The sequence below is a fragment of the Tympanuchus pallidicinctus genome, unplaced genomic scaffold (assembly GCF_026119805.1).
Source record: "Tympanuchus pallidicinctus isolate F22 unplaced genomic scaffold, pur_lepc_1.0 scaffold5, whole genome shotgun sequence".
Lineage (NCBI taxonomy): Eukaryota > Metazoa > Chordata > Aves > Galliformes > Phasianidae > Tympanuchus > Tympanuchus pallidicinctus.
The window spans coordinates 29,043,677-29,064,734 of NW_026294769.1; the positions used below are offsets into that span (position 1 = coordinate 29,043,677).

A 21,058-nucleotide genomic window follows, 5' to 3' on the forward strand; every position below is an offset into this window, starting at 1 on the left:
TATTCATTCAGCAGAACCGCAAGGTAACACAAGAAGTGGGCCACCGCCCAGATAATCTGGATTCTGCATCCCTTTGGTTCAGGAGGTGTACATGCCCTAAATTATAGTTGTTGCCATACATATTGCTTCCAGGGACTCAGCAATGATGATTTCAAACAAAATTTGTCACATATTACCATTTCTTGCTTGTGCAATTTTGTTCTTGCTCTGCTACAGGTGATTGTGATTACTGTGTCAGGCCAGACTGACACAGCTAAGCACACTGTTAGCATCTCAGGACAAAGTCAAAATAATATAACTGTACCCAAAAAGAAAAAAGCAACTACTATGAGCAAACCACAACAGGAAAAGGAAAAGAAAGGTAAGAACACTTTCACCTTTACAGATGGCCGTTCCAAAGGAAAAATTGTTAAATGTTATGCAATAATACAATCATTGCCTTCCAGGTCTCCAACAATCCAATTTACAGCATGCATGCTCTTAACAGACAACAAATGCAAAGCTGGAATTCCAGGTTAAATAAAACCTAGTGATATTTAAATCAACACTTTTAAATCCCTGTCCCACTGAGCTACAGGCTCCCATCTTGGCTTACCTGACTGACAAAAGCTTTTAAAGCATAATAATTCAGTCCAATTGCTGATTGCAGAGAAAACTCGTATACACACAGAGATTATTTTTATCAGCTAGACAAATGGCACTGTCAAAAAAATAGGCCAGGGTAATTGAGAGACCACAGATGCCAAAATAACTTAATTTTCTCAACCAGTTTTTAGTTTTTTTCTGACCATATAGCTACTGTTTGAAATCAGTGAATTGTTCTTTCTCAGTTTTATCTCCACATTCGATGACAAATTTGGAATTACAACCATTTTTCCACTCGGACTAGAGGAAGAGCAGAAAACAAAAAGGTCTCTGGTGATCCAGCATTCTTGCATACTACAGATTGTTACCCTTATTTTAGACTCTTCTATAAATGCTGCTGGGACATTGATTTATTTTTCACAATTACATTTTCCTCATTCAGAGCATCTTATCTCCAAATAAGGCTTAAATTCCAACATTATCAGAATACCTATTTTATATACTTTGCCCAAATACTTTTTGTTTATATACATTTGCACAAACAAAACATTGCAAAAATGTTATATCATTATGACAGACCATTTTATATTCTTATTTCCTCCCCTTTCTGTTGCTAATGCATGAAGCAGTAATTAACTGCATTTCTTCTCTCTCTTGGTTGCTGGTATGGGTGACTTGGACATTTCTGAGCAGTTCTGTAAATGTGATTACTTACATGAGAAGCAATTATTTCTGTGTGTACATATTCTGCAGGTCCCGTCCATTAATTTATTTAATTAGGGACAGAAATATTTGGTCTTGTTTGGCTCTCTGAAAAGTACTGACGCTATTTGTGATACTGGATGTCTTTAAATGGGTGTGGGAAAAGGAATGGAACATACCTCCATAATGCTGAGCATTGTAAATATAAAATACATTTTATTACTTCTCCTAAATCAGATATTAAGCCACACGTAGATGAAATTATTGCCACAGAAGAGACATCTGATTCAAAAGAGATCCCCAGAGTGGAAAAAGAAAAGAATACAGAGAACAATCAACAGACAGAAAAGAAGACTCATGGAAAGGCTGCAGCAGCAAGAACAGTTCCTTAACCTATAGAAAGCCTGGGAACAGGGGAAAAAAATCACTGGTGAAAAAAAGCCTTGAGTTAAATCCTGTGTTCTTGAATGAAGAGTATGAATTTGCTATGATCTTACTACGTACTAATAAGTTCAAGTTGAGATTTCATGGGTGATAGACTAGCCATATTATTTTAACACAAAAGTGTGAGTGTTTTTATATGATTCATAATACTTCATAACTTTAAATGCACAATAGGTGTGCAGTTACGTCTCAGTATCAGAGAAGCTGTATTGCAGTCATTGCTAAGTATCACAACGACCAATTACTAACAAGGTAATTTTAATTATTAAAAACATCCATGAGAAGCAGAGGTTATTAGAATGAGACCTATCTAGAAGCGACTTCTCTACTAGTCTGTAAAAGAATGCTGAAATCAGTTACATGGATTTGTTAATCAATACCTGTAGACCATCATATTTTGAGGCAAACACCATTTACCTTCTCTGAGTATTTATGATCCTCTTAATGCCTTGTGGGTGACACTCTTCACCATGACCATTGAGGCCACAGGGGGAGATCTCCAGAAGCAGAACCATCTCCTACAGCCACAGAAAAGCCACAAGTGGGTTTTCTTTTGTTGTAGGTTTCTTTCATCCACTTTCATCAGATGGCTGATGTTTGTTTAGTTCTGCTTTTCAGTCCTTTCCACTTCATCAGTTCCCTCCTGGTCCTGATGAGGTGCCATGGATATTATAGTACAAATCCAGAAATCATCCAGTGCACTCACATTGTATGCAGCCCTGTTTGGATCATTCACAGCAAGGCAGATAACTGTCAGATTTTTCATGTCTCCCAGGGGACGCATCCAACCACACAACCAAATGAGTTATCCAGCAGTACAATAAGGACTTGAACCCTTTTTGATGGGAGAAGAGTATAGCTATACATTAAGCCTACCTATACACAGCCTTCATAAATAGACTACATACAAGCCAAGAATCTCTACTTAAGTCATTTAATGTGTCCAGAGTGGAAAAAAAGAGTGGAAATTTAGATAAGATGTTGGGGAAATTTTGTACTCTAAGGGTGGTGAGGCCCTGGCACAGCTGCCCATGTAAGCTGTGGTGCCCCATCCCTGCAGGCACTCAAGGCCAGGTTGGATGGGGCCCTGGGCAGCTGAGCTACTGGGTGGCAGCCCTGCCCATGGCACGGTGGGCTGGTGGGCTACAAGGTCCTCTCCAATGAGGATGTATGAAAATGCAATTTTTTTGTGGGTATCTTGGAGGAAGCAGAGTTCAAACTAAAAAAAAAAAAAAAAAAAGACCAAAAAAACAAAGGTCAGAATTTCTTTTATTAACATGCAAGCAAATCCAACTTTTAAGAAATTAGAAATTATTAAGTATGTGAAATAAATATGTTTAATTACTAGGAAAATATGTTTATTGATTTCTACCCTCAAAAAGCTCAGTCATATTATGTTGGCTTTCTCCAGATGGCTTACTGATGAAAGATTACTAAACTCTGTTGGTATTTCTAGGGTGTTAGATCTATGACAAAAGTGGATATACTGAAAACGTGAGAAGTATCACACTTCTAACCCACCATGATAGAACTGTCAGCATGAAAAAAACAATAAAAAATCTTAAGACATTTAAATGTTTAACACCTGAGACAGTCATACCTGTGAAATCCATTTCTTTTTAATAAAAAAATCCAAAAGAGCTCTTTGCAACTCTTTTTGAAATCAATGGAAAGATTTCTGCCTGCATGAAATGTTTTTAGATTGCTTATGTGTAAGCAATTACAGTAATAACTGAAAAGATAAAGTGTTCAAACAACTTGGATGACCCACAGAAAAATGTAAGATGAAGCAGAGAAAAAAAAAATGGTAGAGTAAAATATTGACTGCTACACCAAAAATAATAATAAGAAGAAGAAGAAGAAGAAGAGGAGGAGGAGGAGGAGAAGGAGGAGAAATTTGAAACAAGACTGAACTAAATCATCTAAATCAACTAAATCATCCTACTAGACTTAGCTCCTGTTTGGCACAGTGGTAATTCAAAATTACATTGCATCTTGTTTTTGTATCCATGTATCACTGTTTAAATTGAACACTGGAGCAGTGTCATTATCTAAGTGCAGGTCCCATACAGAAACACAGGAAGCAGCATTTCCATGCTAGGCGAAATGTTAATGAGAACTCTGGTGCATGCAGCTTCTCATGCAGCTGTTACAGAAAATGATAGATCTCTACAGACGTATGATTACATCGCTCTGCCACTGAAATACAGAGGTTGGCCTTTCAAAATATTACAAAGCTGCGGGTTGTTTCAAACAACTCTTAGCTGCTCTTTGCCCTGGTAATTATTTCAACCTGACTTACCTCCCTGAAAATCCATCACTTCTTACAGCTCCTTTGGGTTGTGAGTCTGTCTCTCGCACGCATTGATGGCAGTAAGTTATAAATAGAATCAATTCTACCGTCAAGAGCCTGATCCAATTCCTGTAAAATGCCACAGGGCTTTTTTTTTTTTCATGAGTTTTAATAGAAAACATGCTGGATCTTAGAAGAACGCTCTAAAAGAGTCCCAAACCTCAGATTAAAAAAGCCCACTTTGCTCCCTGTGAAACTAATGGTGGGTTTATTTTTGCTGTCACTTTAGCACAATCAGGTCTTGAATTTTTGTTGGAAGAAAACTCAGAATTTTCCTGATATTTCAATTAAATGCAGTGACAATGCTTTAAAAAATTAAATTAAAATGGACCAGAGCTTGGTTGAATTTTAGTTGTTGTTATTATTACTATTATTAATCTTGGACAGTTCCTTACAAAGCTGGAAACTGAGTCCATTTCACTTCTAAATTGTTTCGAAATTATTTGCTAGCCACAATTACAGCATTGCTATGCATAATAATCAAAAAACACAAACATTTCAAATGTTAAAAAAATATTTTAAATTATTTTTTTACTATTTGATCTGTAGCTGTTCACAAATGTACAACAAAATGTTCAATATTAGTATTAGCAGAAATGCTGAGTGTATTGAGGTTTATTATGCTACCACAGTTGATGATATTTTTTGTTGCAATCACTGTAAAATTTACATCCAGTTCTCCATGATAATTATGGAAATTGTCTCAATCTCTGTCTCTTACATAACGACAGAATGCAAATTATTTCTGAAGCAATAAATTTTCCCATCAAACACAGAACCATTTGGCTATATTTAAAATCAGACACTGGCCACAATGTTCAACTGAGGTTCCACTTCTGGATCACATCTCTCTGTCACCTATATATGCCATTCCAGCAGTCTGGAACATACTGGAATATTCTTTACATTGTAATTTATAACCATGTAATAAATCCATATTCTTGTATTTAACAGAGTGGTAAGCTGATGTACATGAACTACATTATCTAATCACCTTCCAAAATTATAAAGAGTGTATTTCAAAAATTAAAGATGTGAAGAACAGGCTTTGCACAGCACTGCAGTAAAGACACTGTGATTCTACACATCTCTGAGTTCTGAGTATTAGTGCTGGATTTGTTGCCATTTACTAAGGAAGATCTTTCAGCTGTCTGAGACTGATTAATCATGATTTGCTAATGCATAAAGTGATAGTACTTGAAGCAGCAAGCTGCAAAGTGAGGTCATCCTTAAAGCAATTAGTTTAGGGTGGGCCTCTGCTCTGTGTCTTTGGAAAGAAAGCGAATGCATGGACAGTATTTCATTTAAACTGCACTTGCACTGACTGGACACCCAAAACAAATCTTTCCATACAGCAAGTTGTGTTGCTGAAAGGACAATGAGTTTTAAGAACTGAAGGGGAAAGAGTAACAAAAGTGGTAAAAAGAAAAATGTTAGAGAAACTGATCTGTTCCACAAGTGCTGCTGGAGATGAAGGTGAGAGGCGGGGAAGGGGAAGAGGTTGAAAGCCAGGACAGGAAGGAAGGCATCAGACTCATCTGCAGTCTTCTGCAGGCTTCCCTCCTTGTCTCATTTCCCACTTCTTTACATGAGATGTCTTTCCTGTAATCTTCCTCTTCTGCACGTATTCAAGCACATCTTTCCTCTCCTGTTTCTCAGCTTCTGTCTTCTATCATCTATCCTATTTGATGGAGTCATTTCCTCTTAATGTCTCATCACTCTCACTAACACAGCAGTAACATACAAACTCCTGCTTAATTAGGTTGTGATTTTGACACAGATAAGGATCTCTACTGTATCCAAATCAGAAGAGAGTTTGTGAAACACCTGACTGACAAAGAATGGAGAAATGTTGCTCAGCTGAGATTTGATCTGAGTGTGCTGACTGAGCCCAACACCTTAAACCAACGCAAGCCATCAAGCACAGTGGAACAATCAGTGTGTGTAAATATCTGGGTGTCACAGAGTCTTAATGGGGAAATATAACAGCAACACCTGTGGTAAACTGGCAAAATGAGCATAAATGAGTTGGCACGTTTCTTGCAGTCTGGAAGCCCTGGTTTAACTGCCAGAGAGGTACAGCATAGTTCAACAAGGATTGCAAATCACTCACAGATATAAAAGGAGAGATCTTACCTACACCAATATATGTATAACCCCACACAAACAAAATGGAAAAAAAATTTCAGTACAGATGTAGAAAATGCAACCCACCTTTACAGTCTGGTTTTAATCTGTGTCTAAGTACAAAAGTATAGAGAACATAAAAGGAAAATACTGAAGGCTGTTTACTTCTGCAGCCTTCTGGTTGTCTGGAGATGCTAAGTTTGGAAAGGAAAAGATTACCTGAAGGGAAAACACTGTGTTTTCAAATGAATACCCTTTTAATCAGAAGCTCCTATCCTAGATCTGAAATACAAAAGTGTAACTTACAACTTTGTTACCCCTTTTCAAGTGAAGATTTTTCAGCAAGCTAAGAAGCTAGCCTGCTTTTGGAGGAGGCCTAATTTCATCATAGGGTCTAGCTTAAAGTTGATATTTGAGGACATCTGATAATTTTAGTCTCTCTTATCTCCCTACAAACTCTTCTGTCTGGTGCTGGAAAGGAGAACTGAAAAATCACTTGCTGCTATGACTGACAAAGATAAGATCATGGAAACACAAACAAAAATGTTGTTAGAGCATCTGCTGGTGTGGCTTCCCTCACAAACTGAGGAACTAAGATGCCAAATAAGGAACTCAGTAGAGAAGGGAAATGACCTATTACAAATGCTTTGCTTTTTTAACTGAAGCACAGATTATGTGCTTGCAGCAGATGTTATGCTAAGATAGGTTATTATTATAACACTATAATAAAATGGGAGGCACCTTTAGAAAACTGCTGCAACTGGAACATGATTGCACTGAAGGGTGGAAAATTGCTCCATTAATTTGTGTTGCATCCATGTACCCAGTGTCCTAGAAAGTGTTCCAAGACTGACACTGAATTTACAATGTGACAACATAATCAAAATGGATAGGTGTGAAATCATACCTCTCTATATAATACAGTCACCCTGCCCATGTAATTCTGTGCTTGTGTCTTCTTCCATGGACTGCTTGCTTTGAAAAACAGCCTGCAAGCACTGTGGGGATAGATTTTTTAGTTCCATTCTCAAAAGGATTATTTGCAAATAAGCAAAGTGACTATAATCTTTTAGGCAGCTTGTACCAGGCGGTACAGATCAATAAACAGACCTTCTTATCTGTTTGTAGGACTGGCACAAAAGGTTTCCAAGGAGACTTTTTAGAGATATGCAGACTATCATAGTCAACTTTAGCTATGCAGCCCTTGCAAGGCAGCATGTCATTCTGTCAGCTGAATACTCTGTTACTGAGTCTGCTTTTTTAATGTGACAATTATATTAAACGTGACAGCCCAAAATGGCTCTAACATCAAGGGAGGAGCAAAGCCAAAATCAAGTCAGTAGATGAGAAAGTAATTGGTAAAGAAAACAAAACAAAAACTAACAGGCAATGGAGAGCAATAAAACACTGATTTCACACAGGGGAGACCTGAGCTATATTTCAAGCTATGCTCTTCTTCCCTTTCTTCTCCGTTCTCCACACTGCAGATTGTTAGGGGTGAGAACAGCATCCTGTTTCAGTACGTGTTACACCTCACTACCAAGAGGGGCCTCCGGGCAATAGCCTGAGTCAGATCAATAATAACACAAAATCAAGGCAGCAGCCACACTGGCTGAGGGGGTGAATCACAGAAGAGATGGGCAGGGCAGCTGCTGGCCTGACGCACACACCTGGCCTGCTGGACACGTTTGGGTTTTGCTGCTCCATCCTGCCATAAACAAACGTGACAGCTCCAGGGCGCTCTGGGTACAAGGAAAACTTTCAGCAGGACACAGCGAGAGACGCTTAAAGGGGGTGAGTCATAGAATCACAGCAGGGCCTGGGTTGAAAAGGACCACAACGATCACGTAGCTTCGACCCCTCTGATACACGCAGGATCACCAACCACCAGAACAGGCTGCCCTGAGCAGGGAAGTGTTTGTTTTTAAAGTGTTTGGTTTGAAAGTATTTAAATTTCTCTGTAGTGAGGACACAACTGTAGGACATGGCTGCCGTTTGCTGCCGCGAAGAAACGGCTCAGACCCAAGGCTGGGTGGCAAGCAGCAGTGACGCTACCACCAACACCCATCGCGCCGCCTGCCCCGCCCCACACACAACACGGCCGCCACCCTTGCGCAACGGCCGCCCCCCCGCGCACGCTCACTCCTCCCTATCCCCGGTCACGTGGCGCCGCTGAGGTGGCGCGCGTTCGCTCCGCCGCTCGCTCAACTCGACCTCCGTTCTGGCGGTCGCGCGCCTCGCGCCGCCCGCCGCAGGGAGCGCGCGCGTGCAAGCGTGCACGCGCTGCGCCAACCGCCGCCGCTTGGCGCAGTTCGCAGCCGGCGCGGCGCGGCGTTTCCCGTCCGCCTCCTTCCATTCATCCGTCCGCGAGCGGCGCCGGCCTCGCTGGAGGTAAGCGGTGAGGCGGCGGAGGGTTGCGGGGGCGGGAGCGGCGACCGTTGAACCCCTGTCACCGGCCGCCGTCTGCCGGCGGGCAGGTGTGGCCATGGGTACGGGCCGGGCCGTGGAGGCCTCGGGAGCGGAGCCGAGGGGCCGGGAGGGATGAGTGCCGCCATCCCCTCGGAGCTCTTCAGGTTAAAAATGGTGCTGGGTGCCGTGCTGCATGGCTCCTTCCGTTTGACGGCCGTGCTTTTCTTCAACTGACGCGTTACTTGCGTACCTGCAGGGCATCTTTCTTTATTTTTTCTTTTTTTCCCCTTCCCTTTTTTTTTTTATTTTTTTTTTATTTTTTATTTATTTTTTTTACTTGTTTATCCCCACTGACGGAGGGAGCGTGGAGCTGTAACCGTTGGCCCGCCGCCTTTGTGTGCGCGCCTGAGTTTTTGCCAAGTGCCCACCTCAGGTTGTTGTGTGTGGGCAACGCTTCCCCTCGGCCGGTGCTTGCCGAGGACCTGTTGGAGGCGTCCGTGGCTGTAACGGAGCGCTGCTTAAGGGCAGTCCAACAAAGTAATGTGATATGCGTACCTGTCTCGTGCGCCTCTTGTGTTTACGCAATGATTTTTTGTGAACAGAATCCCGTTGCTGTTATAAGAGGTGTTTTGTTGGCCGTATCCTGTCAGAGTACTTATTAGGACCTCGTCAGAGAGGAAGAAGGTGATGGACAGCACTGCGGATCTCCTCCCCTTGCCCATCTCTGTCTAATTTCGGATACTGAGCTCCTGATGTTAGAAAAATACGAGAAAGTGGGAAAATGAGTGAGGTTATACACATTTTAGCAAGGCATTGTGAAAACGAAAGAAATGTAGTCCTGGTATGCTGTCACTTTTTGTTATTGAAAGTGTGAGCGTGGCAGTCTGCATGCACAGAGCCACGGTCTGTGTGTGTGCAGGCAGCCAGCTCCGAGTCTGTCAGTTGTACATCTTCTCTTCCAGCTCCTGCTTGGGGGTTTTTGCGTCCCAGAACAGACAGGAATGTAAATTATTTTGCCATCCTTTACAAAGAAAGACAGGGAAGTTCTCTTCTGTGGGATAAGTGAGCGATCAGAGAGATGCCCAATAAAAACATTAAAATCGTAGAATCATAAAATCGCTCAGGTTGGAAAAGACCATAAAGATCATCGAGTCCAACCACAACCTAACCATACTACCCTAACTCTAATAACCTTCTGCTAAGTCCTGTCCTTGAGCACCACATCCAAACACACACCCGGGAATCACTATTATATTGTAAACATTAAAAGTGATAAACTAATTACAATAAGTTTATCAGTAAACTCAGAATGTCGGAGGAGCTTGAGATACTTCTTTATGTGGTGTTATTTGTAATTGCATCAGAACAGGTAGTGCTGAAGGACTGTAGTAAGCTATTATGGTGTTCCTTGTTTAGCTCATAGCATAGCTTTTCAGTTAGGCATACCAAAATGGTTGGTTTTCTTTAATGGCCTCCAAAAGAGGTGGTGTTTGAACTTGTCTTACTCTCAGTACTTAATTTTCTAACAAGCCAAAATATTAGCTTAGTTGTTTGTTATTCTGTACAAGGAAAACATGGATGTGAAATGTTCTAGCATTGCAGCGCTGAGAACTTCTTGTCCTCCCTCCCTACTTGCACATTCCTTTCTGCTCATATAAGGTCAGGATCATTTATGGGGAAATATAAATTGCACTTCTTACACTTGACACTTCCTGAGGCGTCTGAAGTCCCAGAGGCAGCATGCAGTAGCCGTTCTTCGTCGTCTTCTTTGTCTCCCAGGAATTGCAATCTAGCCCAGGTAAAGTTGAAAGGATTTTGTTCCATGCCACACTGGGAACCTCTGTCAAGACTAGAGATAAAATTAGTTGAGTTGGGTGGTTTTCATTGTTGATGGTATGTTGTTTGTGGAGTATTTTTTTTTTTAATCCTGGAAGGTGTTCACATACCTCAGACTCTGGATCAGAATTTTCTTCTTTTCTGTTTATTTACACATTAAGTGCAAGTTTGCAGCACGTAGGAAGAAAGCAAACAATTCTTCAAGGTCTCATTGTGTGATCATAGAATATCTGAGCTAAATTATTAAAGTAGCTTTGGCTTAGATATGTAGTAACTTTTAACCAGTGTTTATATATGAACTGCAAGCACTTTATATGTAATTTTCTGAAAGAGATGAAAGGATAGTTTCTGATGTGAAATCTACTGCTCAATGCTAAATATATGCACACACAAAAAAAAAAAAAACCCAAAAACTTTCAGATTTGTACAAAGCAGTGACTGTTGCGTCAGTGTATGGATTAGATGTATTTCCGCAGTACTGGGTAAATTCTAGTGGAACAAAGTAGCATATTGTATCCCAATGGCTTCTGCATTTTGTGGTGCTGATCAGGAAGTGCTTCTACGAACTTCTGACCTCTCTGCTCTGCAGCTCCCCGATGAGGGGAGGCAGAGGGAGGTGCTGGGCTCTGCTCCTGGGAGCCAATGGCAGGAGGGAGACAGCACAGAGCTGCCAGGGGAGGATCAGACTGGGCACCGACAGGGCACAGGTCAGGCCCTGGAACAGGCTTCCTGGAAGGGTGGTTGGTGTTCTGTGCCTGTCAGTGTTCAAGGCGTTTGATCAGTGCCTCAATAATATGCTCTTGCTTTTGGTTAATCTTGAAGTGCTCAGGCAGTTCCTGAGCTCGGTCCCTTTCAAATGAGCTATTCTGTCTAGCGAGTCATTGAACGTGCACTTCTAAAGCTATAAAGTAACACAAATGCAGCATATTTATACTTTGCAAATGTATCTATGTTATGTCGGTAAGCAGAGGTTTTAAAAATTTGCAAATAAAATTATTTACTTTGAGCACAGAAAATTGTTGCTGCTATTGCAAAGATTGCTTCATGTAAAAATGAGCATTTCTTCTGCCTAGCTGTGCTCGCCCCTTTGTTACAAACATCGGGGATTATGTTTCTACTGGAGCAGCCAGGCTGGTTTAATATGCAACTGTCATTCCAGAGCGTGTTCGTATTTGAAGACAGAACTTACCTGTGCTCTTGAGGGATTAGTGTTTGTCCTTCTTTGAGAAAAAAAATAGACATGTAATTATTTCTTCTGTTTCTATTTCAAGGGAATTTCCAAGTGAAGGAAGCTAGCTTCCCCTTGTTAAGGATTTTCTTGTTATCAGTATCTTTCAGCTTTGCAGTAATTTGACAACACACCACCGGAAGTTTTCCTGAGTCATTCCCTTCCCTGGAAGCAGTCAAGGCCAGGCTGGATGGGGCTTTGAGCCACCTGGTTTAGTGGGAGGTGTCCCTGCCTATAGCAGGGGGTTGGAGCCAGGTGATATTAAAAGCCCCTTCTAACCCAAACCATTTTATGATTCAGTTTTCCTAAAGCTAAGAGAGATCTGTTTGTTGCTGCACTCTACTGAGTAAACAGAGATGAGTTTTAAGTAAGCATATAGTCCATTTCTTTATCCAAAATGTTGAATTTCAGTAGCAGAAATGTAAACATTTGAAGTGATATTAGAAAAGTCTCTAGTGTACCATGTGATATTTTTGTGTCAGTTCAGTGTGGCTGAGCATCATAAAATGGTTTGGAAGGGACTTTTAGGGTCAGGTAGTTCCAACCCCCCTGCTATAGGCAGGGACACCTCCCTCTAGACCAGGTTGCTCACAGCCCCATCCAGAGTGGCCTTGAATGCTTCCAGGGACGGGGCATCCACAGCCACCTGGTTTAACATAGTTCATACTAAAGCAGTCTTAGGCCATGTCTTTAGACTTAGTAACCTTCTTTTGATAGTGTTGTTTCCTCTGGAAATGTAGGGATTTTTGTTTTGTGTTTTTTTTCTTCTTGGATTGATGGCTATTACAGGCCTTTTAAAGGAAAAATGTAAAGAACCCTTTACAGAGTTCTTAAAAGGAAGAGTTTTGAATAATAAATTGTAGCTGAGATTCCATTATAGAAGGAATAAATTGTTTCTCACTTGGATAACAACAGAATTTAGTTAGCAGTGTGAACTGACATGTAGTGATTTTTTAAAAAATAAAATTCTTAGTGGTCATTTAAAGCCAGTTCTTCAGATGAGAAGTGTGTGTGTTAACAGGAACAAGAAATCTGTCAGGCTGCTTTACAGGTTTACCGTGTCTCATCTGTGTGGTGCAGATGTGCTGTTATGTGCTGTGGGTGAGGAGAAATATCTTTCAGATAGGTATGTGGTCTGTGTTTCTTAAAACTTAATAATGCCCATAGATTGTGTGTGATGAATGAATAAGCACGTTCTGCTTTGTTCAGCTAGATTTAATTTTCCTCTTCCAAATATCTCATGCTGTGCATACCTATGTGTGTGGGAATTCAGCATTTTTACCCGATTTTCTAATAAAATAGCATTCATTTCAGTGCAAATTGAATTTATTTTGGTACTTAGGCATCAATTTAAATGATATAGAGTCTGCTAATTGAAAAAGATTTCTTGTTTATATATAGTATATTTAGAAGTTCGATGTTTCATGTATGCTTTTTAGAATCAGCGTATTTGTTCTGAAGATATGTGCCAGCCTCGCTGTGTTTATTCACTGTTAATAGATAGGATGCTTCTCTTGCTTAAATACACGTGCTTTGATTTTGAAATGCTGGAGGGTCGGAAGAAAACGTAAATACACCTGAGGCAAAGCAGAGCATGGGAAGGCTTTTCTTCCCTCTAGTGGGAAGTGCAACCAAATAATGGCTGCTCACAAGGGAAATAATTACAGCTTTCTGAAAACATACAGGAAAAGCTTTGTCAGCTTCTCTTACTTTAAGGAAAAATGAGATGGATGGAATTTCTATTCAGAAAATTTGGTTACTGTGTTATGTATGTAGTAATAAGTTCAACAAAGGATGATGTGGCTGTGGGAGAGTCTGCAGTGCCAGAAATAGCTCAGCTGTTGAATGTAGCAAGCTTCTGTGTGGATTATGCCTGTGCAGATTTTGAAAGAGTACAGTCTTGCATTAGCCAGCTTTGCTTTTTCAGTGTCTTGAAAGAAATAAATGTCTTTATATAGACAGGAATATTTTTTGTGTGAATGTAATAAATTTTTGGTGGCACTGATAGCTTTATCAATAAAACTTGCTGTATATGCTCTTGAAAATGGAGAAAACTCAAGTTAAGGAAAGATGCTATAATACTGGAATCAGATAATTGTTAGTAAGTCATTGATATACAGCTGGTGACATGTAACAGAAGAGACAGGCCCTGCAGATTGTGGCCTTTCTTTCACGTTATGCTCCCTTTTATTTTTCTCAGAAATAAAAAAAAAAAAAAACCCTTAAAAATATTCTAAACTTGACTACCTATCCAACAGGAGATCCTGCAGAAACTGAACTTAGCTTCTTACATCAGAGATGGAAAGCCAGACATTTGATTTTACTCATTTTTAATCACCAGTTTAGGCGTCAGTGCATTATTGCTGTTATCTCACAGGTGTTTCTCTAGCATCTCTTAACTGCTTAGGTTCTTGTTCTGTGCTGTTGGTACTTGTGATAAGACTTCTCATTCCTTTAGTAGGTTTTGTTGGTTTAGTTTTTGGTTTTGTTTTTTTTGCTTCTGTGGAATCACAGGATGGTAAGGGTTGGAAGGGGGGGGCCTCAAGAGTCATGAATCTCCACCCCTCCAACCCTCCCCCCCTCCCCCCCCACTACAGGCAGGGCCACCAACCTCCACATTAATACTAGACCAGGCTGCCCAGGGCTTCATCCAACCTGGCCTCGAACACCTCCAAGGACTCCAGTCTGTGTTTTGTCATCTCTATAGGAGAATCAGGAACTCATCCACTTTGTTTGCACTGTATAGCCAAAGCATTAGAAGTGCATGGAAATGAAGAAATAGTTTGGAATTTTAAGATTCTGAAGATCTTAAGGATCTTTTCCGTGTCAAAATGAAGATGTAGGATGTAGGCAAAAGTTGTTCCATGCTTGGTGTATGTATTATGATTTCTTAATTAAAGAAGGATACATTTGCCTCAATCATTGTCTCAGCAAATTTACCTTGATCTGTGAATGTTATGTTTTTGTGTTTTCATCGATGCTCCTATCTGTAGGATTACTGCTTGCTTCCTTCTTTCCGGAATGTAGAATAATTGACAAAATGTACTGACAAAAGCTGGGGAAAAGTCCTATGGCTGTGTTCTGGCCATGCTGTTTCTACAGTTCCTATACAGTAAAATAAAATCACTTTAAATTTTCACTGTCAGCCTTTTTTTTTATTATTCCTTTGAATCATCACCTGGGATATGTGAATTCAGTTTGCACGTATACATGTAGCCTATGGAAGAAATGTTTTGAATATACAAAGTGTTTATAGAATCATAAAATTGTAGAATCCTTATAGTTAGAAGGGACCTCTAAAGGCCATCTGGTCCAACTCCCCTGCAATGAACAGGGACACCACAGCAGGGACACCTGATCTGGCCTCACCTTGAAATTCTCCAGGTCGAGGCATCCACCACATCTCTGGGTAACCTGTTCCAGTGCCTCACCACTCTCACTGTAAAAGACTTTTTTCCTTATATCTAACCTAAATCTCTCCTCTTTAAGCTTGAAGCCGTTTCCCCTTGTTCTATCACCACAGATCCTGCTGAAGAATCTGTTTCCTTCTTTCCTATAGCTCTCCTTTAGATACAGGAAGGCCGCTATCAGGTCATCTCAGAGTCTTTTCTCCAGGCTGAACAGCCCCTGCTCTCTCAGCCTGTCCTCATAGGAGAGGAGTTTCACTGCTTGGATCATTTTTGTGGCCCTCCGCTGGACGTGCTCCAACAGGTTCGTGTCTCCTGCACTGAGGACTCCACATCTGGATGCAGTACTCCATGTGAGGGCTCACCAGCACAGAGCAGAGGGGCAGGATCACCTTCCTCACCCTCCTGGCTACACTTCTTTCGATGCAGCCCAGAATTCAGTTGGCTTTCTGGGCTGCAAGGTCACATTGTTGGCTTGTGTCCAGTTCCCACTTCAGGTCCTTTTTGGTAGGGCTGTGCTTAATCCTTTCATGCCCAACCTTGTATTGGTAGTGGATGTTGCCTTGACTGAGTTGCAAAACCTTGCACTTGGATTTGTTGAACCTCATGATGTTCACCAGGGAAACTCTGCAAAGTCAACTTTTAACTTTGATTAAATAAATCTTAATCTCCTGGACTTTGTTTTCTGTTGTGTAGGTGAAAATAATACTGTATTTCTGGGATGCTCTAAAACTAGATTAATATAATCAACCATGTCATAAATCTTACTGTAGGTAAGTATGATTTTAAAAATGCAATCATACTTTTTATCAGGGATTCTGAGTAATGAGCAATGGGATAAGATGCGTAGATTCACAAAAAGCGGAGAAGAAATGTAATATGGGATGCTGACTGATCTTTGTCAGCACTATTTACTTATGAGACTCATTCAAACACTTGTGTGTGCATTCTGAGACTAACCCACAGTAAAATGGGTTACCCAAAATGAAGAACTGGATTAAGGCTGCAAGGAAAACATAGGAAAGGACCCAGAGATGGGAGCAATTTATTACAACCTTACTGTGGATGTAGCAATCCCAACACTCCAAGCAGGAGCACATCATCAAGACTGATTAATTTTGGCCTTGGCTGTAGTTCTTGAATTATTTTAGGAACCCAAAAGCAATTTGGTTGCATCCAGTAAAGTGATTTATTGTCTGTGCATCAAAGTTTAACGTATCAATGTAGAAAACTTAAGTGAAGATAGAGCAAAGCTGGTAATGGAATCCTAGATGATCTTTTAGCTTGTCATTCAGGTAGTCCAACAGCTTTCTGTAGCCAACACAGAGTAGCAGCACTGGAGGTGTGGAGAGTGAGAGAAGATGCATGTGTAAGGTAAGGAAGGATGTGTCTATGTTAGGAGAATATCAATTCAGAGAATGTCTCCTATCCCCACATTGCAGGAATAAATAATTTCTCTGTACTGCTACGCTTCCTCAGTTATTTCACCTACCCATGATATTTGGAGAAGTAATATTCCAAAATTCCTCAGATCAGAAAAATTAATTCTTAGTTACGGAGCCAACTATACAACGGATTTGTATGTACTGTCCACACACCCGAATTATACAGCTTAAAACAATTCCGTTTTCATGAAGCAGGAAAATTTCCCCAAGAAACAAAATGTTTATTTTGATGTGTGCTTTAGTGTAGGCTTAATATCAGTTAGCTCTTTCTTGTTACAGTGCTATTTGAAAAAAGGGTGACGAGCAGCCCACAAATAGCAGAGCTGGAACTGCCGTCGTGTTTGTTGTACAAAACCTGAATAGTCAGGCAGATGAAATGATCAGCAGAGGGAGCGGGCACGTGGGGAGGCAGCTGATGTTCCTGAATGCTGTGCTGCTGGCTGTGCTAGAACTTTGAACGCCGCTGCAGGTGCTGAAGTTACAGCAGAGGTCAGAAAGTCTGCAAGTGAGCTAATGCCCAAGAATCATTAACCAAATCCCTGCTGCTGTTCGTGGGAGCCTCAGCTACAGCCACGTGACTTAACGTCATAGAAGATCATTACCTATCAGTGCAAACATATGGCAAAGTCTGTCCCTGTTATTACTTATCTCAGAGTGCAAGGGGGCTGTGACATTTCAAGCAAAGCCTATTGGTGTGGGAGTTTCTATGTGAGGTTTCTTAAAGAAACGCTTCCTTTTTAACCTTAGTACTGCGTGGGAAAGTGTAGCGAATGTCTTTCTCTAGAAGACCAGAAGTTTTGCATAATTCTCCTATCCCTCTATGGATGGAGAAGAAATGCTGATACGGCATTCTGATATGGCTGTGAACTTCACGTTTACTTGCACTTTGGAAAGTTAGATTGCTGTTTTCTGAGATGAATTTCTCAGAAAAGTATGATTTTGAAGATGACTTCAGTAAAAGCGTTTCTGCCCATGAGAAGGTTCCTTCTGGAATCTTGGTGAGTTTGACACTTATCGCTAATTACGGGTGCCTATAGCATAGTTAAAATATCTAAAAAATTAACAGTCTGTATTTACTAATACAAGGCATACTTTAATCGGGTGTCGAACGGGCTTGCCTGGCTTCTAAGTTAAAACCTATACTTGGGAGCAAAGGCAGGTTTGGTTTGATTTACTTTCTTTGTTGGCTTGCTGGCTTGTTCTTGTCAAGTAGACTTTGTGCTACAGTGCTTTTGCTTTGTGTGGTCACATTTTTTCCCCTGGTGATCAGAGTACAAATTAGTAAAACTCTTCAAAAAGACTTTCTCTGGTTAAGCAAAACTGCTACTTCATGGACATATGCAAATATAGGTAAGATGAGATGAACTGGGGGAAGCCAATGTTATGTGTGATTTTTCTTCTTTTCTACCCAATCTCTTGAAAAATAGGCAACTTCTTTACTGTTTTTATCATGTGAACAGTTTACATCGCACATTAGACTATCTTTCAATCTTCTAAATGTATCTCAAAATAAGGAGGATGTAATAATATCAATGTTCTTACAAGCTAAGATCTCCGTTTAAGTAATTTTTTTGCCATAGTTAAAAGTCGTAGAGTCATAGAATGGCCTGGGTTGAAAAGTACCTCAAAGATCATCTACTTTCAACCCACCTGCTGTGGGCAGGGTTGCCAGCCACTAGACTGGGCTGCCCAGAGCCACATCCAAAGTCATGCCCTCTAGAGCTGTATCTCACTGGAGCAATCTGACAGCTGGCCTCTGAGAAACTTGCAGTCATGTTTTTCTGTTGTTGCAGTTGGCATTTGTACTGTTCAGAACTGGTACACTGAGTTAAAGGTGTCACCTTTGTGAACATGCACCAAAAAACCCCCAACACTTTGCTTTGACTGGAGTGAAGTGCAGAGGAAACACGAATTTATGGACAATTTTTGCATTATCTATCACGTGTTTTGTATGTGAGCATTCCTGAACAACATAAAATAAATCGTTCAGGAAGACTTGTTGGTTTTGTTGCAGCCAAAATTACTTTTTTTTTTAGTGGTACATGGATGGTAGTTCCTTTCTGCAAAGCCTCTCATTCTAGCTCTGCTAATGTATGCATTCCCTGGTTTGTGAATTCTTAAAATTCAGCCAGCTATTGTGTAGACTATTTAAATACTTAATAAATGCTTAACTTGAGATATGGTCAATATCTCAATAGTATATAGAGATATAGATAGAGATCATTTTTGAGAGCCAATCTGTTTCTCATTCCTGTAGCATGAGGAATTCAACCAGCATACTCAGGGTGAACTTAACAGCTTTGGCTATTTAAGTAGAGGAGACAGGTTTTTATTTAGCTCTTGAACTTCCAAAGTAGCTGTTTCCTTTTGTATTTACTTCTGTGTCCTCCCTTCCTCCTCCCGCCTGCCCACAGTTTCAGTTTCTGACTCTTGCTGCACGAGGGCTTCTTGCCGGAAGTTAAGAACACACAACAGAAAAAACACTTCTTTATAATATAGAACAGTGTATTTTAAATCCCTTCCTCCATTCCAACTAGCAATCATTTCACTTATGGCTGAGGATTCTAATACTATTACAAATTCTTTCTTGCCAACTAGGTAGTATTGCTTAATTAGTCAAAAATAATCTCTCTGGAGTTCCAAAAGTCACAACTTCAACCTTTATACGAGTTCTGGAGTTTGGCTGCATCAAATAATTGTTTGGCTATCAAAACAAATAAAAACTGAACAGTGTTGTGGAATGTTGCTGTGTTGCTCTTTCTTTACTTGTGTTACTCTTTCTTGTCCATCGAGCGTGTCTTGAATTGCAGAACTGATGCCTGAAAGTTGTTGTTACTGTAGGGATAGCAAGTGGCTTATGATGGAAGGTGCCTTGTAAGCCTTGTTTTACAGGAATTGTCTCTCTGGATATCATTTGGATCACTACCATCCCAAAGCTACTGAAGTATCGACACTTCTGAGGCATGTAGAACGTCTGTTTTTTTTCCAGTGGTTCCCCAGAAAACTGGAGAATTAGCTTCTATTCATTATGGTGACAACAAAGCTGCTCTTTGTAACAAGAGAAGAAAGAGAAGTGCTGTAGAAGATACGGCTACAAGCTGATAAACAAGAATATAAAATAGTACCTAGAACTTTATTTGCTGACTATATATAAAGCAATGCTTGTTTGAACACTTCTTTACAAAGAAAGAAAACTTTTATAAGCCATTGTTTGTAGTACTCGATAGGTTCAAAAGTTCATAACTTTGTCATACATAAGTGGTAATTCTGTTTTGTGTTTAAAAAAATATGTTGTGCTGTGAGCTATGTAAATAAGGCAAGGATGTATGTACACTAGGCAAATGATTTTAATCTTATAGCTCTGGGGAGTGATTTTCTGTTGTTAGGAGAGGTCAGGTACATGTCTGTGAGGGAAAACCAGAGTATCTACCAGCTGAACTCAGTTCCTGATGTTTGGTGTGAAATTCTCATCTTTAAAGTAGTCACTGCTTAAGTGAGAGAGAATTCCTTACTTCTCATTAATTGCTGAGTCCTGTTCCCTGAAATGTAGTATATGAAATGGGTGCTGTATTAAAGGTGTCTATTCTTGATTCTTGGAATCTTAAAATCTTTGTTTTTCATGAAAGTCAGTTCCATAGAGACCCCTCGTGCTGCTGGGGGCTTCACACTTCTGTGATTTTTGCCATGTTCTTTGTGAGCAGAGCAGGCTTAAACAAGAAGATGAAAACTGGGTATCTTCTTGCCAGCTGCTTGAGGTAAAAGGGAGCTTATTAAGAAGGGAGAGTGAGGAAGGATTGAAGCAGGGCCTTCCTTCTTTGGTAAGTGAGCTGCTATGTTGTGAGCGAGCAGTCAGGTTTGTTGTTGTACATAGAACTACTTGTAAAGGAAACAATTTTATTAATCTAATATTGTTGGTAAGGAGTCCATTCTGCTAATTTTATTAGCCACTCACTGACAATATGTTCTTGTCTTCACCAACCATATTGTACAGAAGCTATGGGAGAAAATCCTCTAGCATGTTACCTAGCGTAGTCACTCTGTGGCTAATTCAAAAATCTTTTTGAAATTGAGATTGTTAAGCTGTCATCTTTCATTTTAAGTCTTGTGGAGAGGAATTTGCTTGTACTTTATCTATTTTTAGTAGCCTATGAACAAGGTTTCAGATTGCATTGAAGGTTAGATTTAAGATTTTTTCTTAGTGCATCTAAACAAAACTGTACTGTGCAAAAGTTTTTCCTCCCATTACTGCCACTGTTATCTAAGCAATTCATCAGTTACTTCCATTCTGAGCCTTCCAAGCCTTCTTTACTGTAGCACAGGGTGTAGTACGTTCATTCAAAAGGGTCTTACGTCTGTGGCATCTAACAGTACCAGTGTAACTATAAGAATGGAAGAAATTTTTTTACTTACATTACTTCAAAGGACAGTGCAACTGTAGAAGAATTTTTCCCCATTCTATGCTTCTCAAGCCTACCAGATATTGCTTAGTCATATTTAAATTTGAGAAATAAATCCTCTCCAC

At 40.3% G+C, this 21,058-nt stretch overlaps 2 protein-coding genes and 1 long non-coding RNA gene across 9 annotated transcripts in view; 2 read left to right on the forward strand and 1 right to left on the reverse strand.

The window, feature by feature from the left end:
- MYOM1 (myomesin 1) overlaps positions 1–21,058 on the forward strand; it is a 289,844-nt gene that overhangs the window by 73,336 nt on the left and 195,450 nt on the right. For 3 of the 4 annotated variants that reach the window (XM_052703413.1, XM_052703416.1, XM_052703417.1), the window contains 2 exons: positions 217–361; positions 1,525–3,371. In XM_052703413.1, the coding sequence (XP_052559373.1) occupies positions 217–361; positions 1,525–1,679 (300 nt within the window). In that variant the 3' untranslated portion in view covers positions 1,680–3,371. Of the gene's footprint in view, positions 1–216; positions 362–1,524; positions 3,372–21,058 lie in introns of those variants that run through there. The other variant, XM_052703414.1, reaches the window with a different exon arrangement.
- The window catches only part of LPIN2 (lipin 2), a 38,658-nt gene continuing 26,064 nt past the window's right edge, over positions 8,465–21,058 (forward strand). Inside the window, exon 1 of one of the 4 annotated variants that reach the window (XM_052703456.1) lies at positions 8,465–8,602. Coding sequence is in view for 1 of the 4 variants with exons in the window: in XM_052703454.1 (XP_052559414.1) it covers positions 17,451–17,534 (84 nt within the window). In the remaining 3 variants the exon portion in view is untranslated. Of the gene's footprint in view, positions 8,603–10,395; positions 10,419–17,179; positions 17,535–21,058 lie in introns of those variants that run through there. The other 3 variants (XM_052703455.1, XM_052703452.1, XM_052703454.1) reach the window with 3 other exon arrangements.
- LOC128090822 (uncharacterized) lies at positions 8,900–11,002 on the reverse strand. The gene is made up of 3 exons (XR_008211104.1): positions 10,567–11,002; positions 10,321–10,469; positions 8,900–9,369 (listed from the first exon to the last, which is right to left on the reverse strand). It is a non-coding gene; the product is annotated as an uncharacterized LOC128090822 (long non-coding RNA).